The sequence below is a fragment of the Poecilia latipinna genome, unplaced genomic scaffold (genome assembly GCF_001443285.1).
Source record: "Poecilia latipinna isolate Pla-1442-1.1 unplaced genomic scaffold, P_latipinna-1.0 Scaffold2624, whole genome shotgun sequence".
Taxonomy (NCBI): Eukaryota; Metazoa; Chordata; class Actinopteri; order Cyprinodontiformes; family Poeciliidae; genus Poecilia; species Poecilia latipinna.
Window position 1 is genome coordinate 12,653 of NW_015115240.1, and position 3,716 is coordinate 16,368.

A 3,716-nucleotide genomic window follows, 5' to 3' on the forward strand; every position below is an offset into this window, starting at 1 on the left:
GTGACTGCTGCATATTTAGGAAAAAGTGGCGGAGGTGTTGCGGATGCCAGGTTGGGCGGATGAGAGGCATCGATCACCGCGTCAGCCCCGAGGACATACTGCCGAAAGAGTATTAGAGGGTTGAACCGTGTGTCACGGCCGTGTTAACGGCTTCATTGGCCAATGTTGTGTCCAGCAGCGGCCGTTGAAAAGTGCCCTCAGCTATTTATGGAAAAGGTGTGTGGAAAATATACCAGCAACACCCTACAGTATGATAGCGAGACCCAGCGGCGTAGGAAAAGTACCAGGCGTATATTTTTAACTCCCCCCTCCTTTATTTCCCCTCCTGCAATATCCTAGCTTCATATTTACCTTCCTTGTGTCACTAATGAGTCACACCAGGAAATGTGGTGTCATGGCTACCAAAGTCGTGGATTTCTATGTTGGCTTAGACGTTTATCTCCATCAGGTCCTTCGGGTCAAATTCACTCCGGTTGGTGTTTGTGTGGCTACCGTGTTTCTACAGGGCGTAGCTAAAGCATTCGATGCAAACCAAGCCAAAACCGACAAGTGTACCGAAGAAATGTGAAGGAACTTTCTGTCAAAGACTTTTTTTAAAAGGTTTTTCATGTATTTTCTTGTAACAAAAAAGTGGAAAATTTAAGTTGTTTAAATAAAAAAAAATGTGTCAATGTACCAAGAGATATATGGTAAAAGAAAAAATGTGGAAAATTTACCAAGAGAGATATGGTTAAAAAAAAAAAAAACTAAGGAAAACTTTTTTTTTTTTTTTTTTTTTTTTTACAAATCTTTATGAGAAAAATACTTTCTTTCTTCCAGTTTGTAAATAAAGTTGTCACACAACTGGTGCTGCCAATTCCTGTCTACGCACATGTTGTTTATGGCAAAATCCACAGAAACTAATCTTTGTTCCCTTGGCACAGTAAAAATTAATTATCTATTTTAATTTTCCTCCATAATTAAAACCATACTTAAATCCCATTCAGTTTACAACATAGCTACATTTTGACATTATGGCAGAAATATTCATTTTTATCAAGACCCGGCTGTATGTGAATAAGGCCTCAGAGTGATTTAGGTGACATTTTTCCCCACTTAATAAAATGAAAATAAAGAAAGTCATCATTTGAAAATGTTTTCATTAAAATTTGCTTGCTCCACAAACCTTTCAGTGTGCATCTACAAGAAGACCTGCTAATTAGCGTCAGTTTTACACTAACAACCACCAAGAAAAAAAACAAAAACCATCTTCACATTAGTCACATACACACCAGGCAGTTGCCAGAACCCAACTTCCAGGAAAGCAGACAAAGAAATCAGCTGATATTTAATTATCAATGATGCCACTTTGATGTGTTTCTGTCCGCGGAATCAGACATCAATTTCCTCCGCCCACCGCCCTGATGCGGCCCTGATGCTGTTATTTGGCTACGGAGCGATGTGATGCCTGGAGCTGTGTCTGCTATTGACTGAAGCCGTCCGGTGGACAGGATGTTCCTGAGTGTCCTCAGGCTCCAGGTGGGCTCCTTTTCTCCCCCTCTCTCTCTCTTTCTCTGATTCTCCGCGGACCTACAGACTGTTTGTTTTTCCGGCTGAAAGCCGCCATTTGCCCTCCTGCGATCCCAACCCACCTCCTCTCTCCGCCTGGGGAAGAATGTAAACACAACGCGAAGACGTTAGCATGTGCTGCTGTATGTGTTTGTTCATGTGCAGACAGAGTTAGAGGATAGTGTCCACCGCTAAATATGCAAAAATAAAATCTTATCAAAGTATTTTTTGGTCTAGTTTCTAATAAAAAATATCTTAGTAGACTTGAAATAAGGCTAAGCTAACTTACAAGGTACTTTTCAGCAAGATATCAGAGCTCGTTTTAAGCTAACAATAGCCAGCAAATCCTGATTATTCCAGTTTTGACTGTTTGATCTCGTTTTTATTTTTGTTGTATTATCTTTATTTTGTCTACCTTGGTTGTTTAACTCTGAAAAATTATAAATATAATTTATAAAAAATAAATTTATATAATGTATAAAAAAAGAGTCTTACTTATTTCTCTTATAACATGGGGAAAATATTGTATTTTTCACCAATATTAAGGAATTATTGACTTAAAACAAGCTCTTATTTCAAAGTTACTTAAGTTAGTTTTAGCTTTCAAGGTTCCTAAGATATTTGCACTAGCAACTAGACCAAAAATACTTGGTGAGATTTCGTGTTTCTGCAGCGCAGGAACCAATTTGGGTTATCTTCCTCCTGCACCTAAAAATGGACTCAGGTTTCATTTTGCTGGCTGCTGTTTACCGAGATATTTAAGTATATGCGCGCAGATTAATTACTCCTTTCCTCGTTCTGCTTCACTACAACACAGCAGCCTAATGTCTTCACACCATGCAGCCTCTTTACCGAGAAATGTTTGCGCTGTGGACGTGAGAAATGGCCGCGGCTCTCCCGCCAGAGCAGAGCGCGGCAGGCCTGCAGGCATCAGAGACCCAAACAGTTTACACACTGGAACCGCAACATCTTAAACTTCGCACATAGCACCTGTCGTGTCTGCTAAACACTTTCTAACCCATTTAGAGCGGATCGTAAACATTAGCCGGGCCGTCGCTTGCCTAATACGCGTTTCGAGCAGCATCTCCCGGCGTCAGCTCAAGCGGGCGACTAGCACTGAGCCGGTGGTGCAACGGGGCGAAATGCGCCTGACCTTTTTTTTTTTTTTTTTTTTTACAACTTTCACTTAAAATTCACTCCCTGATTTCCAGGCTGTTTGTTTGGGTCTGAGGCTCGATTTACGTAACCGTGTTCATAACAGAAAGTCAGTTTGATTAGTGGGAAGAGAGGCTAAGTTATTTAATAATATTTCAAGCAGATTAACAGTTCCATCTGTCTGTCCAAAAGCGAGATCACACCCATATATTCCAGTCAGTTCCAGATTTTTTTTAAAAAGAAGGTATTTTAACATCAAAATGACCAAAATGTAATATGTGTTGAAATAAGTGATAATCAAGAACAAAGAGAAAAATTTTATACAACTTTTTCTTTCTTTTTTTTTTTTCTGGTCGCATGTATCTAAATGTGATGTGATTGTTTAATTTCTCTTGTTTCTTATCTTGTTCAGCCCAGGACACAATTTGAAATAAGGTTTTTAATAGCAACTTTTTATTTCATAAAGATCAGTTGCCATAGTTCAAAGGCTTGGATAACTAACAAACCGGCACCATACCCAGAGATTTAAAAGCCCACTGCATTGCAATTACTTCATGAAAGCATGAAGTTGTGCACATAAGAGTCACAAACCTTATGTGCATAAGAATTGATTGTAGGATTAGTTCTCTTCTGTTGTACTTTACATTCTGTTGCACTACAAAGGTGCATAGAAGGAAAGACAAAATACGGAGATGCATGTAGATTGCAGAACACTAGTAGGCTACGTTTACACAGCAGGTTTTGATGCTTGATTCTGATTTGTTTATTTTTCATTAAATCAGTTTTTTGTTTTTTTTTTTTTTTTTTTTGGTCATTCATACTACTTAATACTGCAACCAAAATCAGACTTATGTGTGAACGATTTACGAGCCTGAAGTCCTCTGCATGTGCAGAAGAACTGGATACACGGAGCACCGTTTACAGAAGTAATAATGGATGCTGCTGTTTTTGTAAACACAAAAACTGCTAAATCATGTTGGAAAGCTGTTCAAAGTTTTGGGGAAGATTGAGAT

General features: G+C 38.9%; 1 protein-coding gene and 1 long non-coding RNA gene across 2 annotated transcripts in view; one reads left to right on the forward strand and one right to left on the reverse strand.

Annotated features, from left to right (window-relative positions):
- Positions 1–984: 984 nt before the first annotated feature.
- The window catches only part of glp2r (glucagon-like peptide 2 receptor), a 22,492-nt gene continuing 19,760 nt past the window's right edge, over positions 985–3,716 (forward strand). Inside the window, exon 1 of the mRNA XM_015020645.1 lies at positions 985–1,518. Coding sequence (XP_014876131.1) covers positions 1,492–1,518 — 27 coding nt within the window. The 5' untranslated portion in view covers positions 985–1,491. The remainder of the gene's footprint in view (positions 1,519–3,716) is intronic.
- On the reverse strand, positions 1,311–1,940 carry LOC106938553 (uncharacterized). The gene is made up of 2 exons (XR_001422645.1): positions 1,838–1,940; positions 1,311–1,644 (listed from the first exon to the last, which is right to left on the reverse strand). It is a non-coding gene; the product is annotated as an uncharacterized LOC106938553 (long non-coding RNA).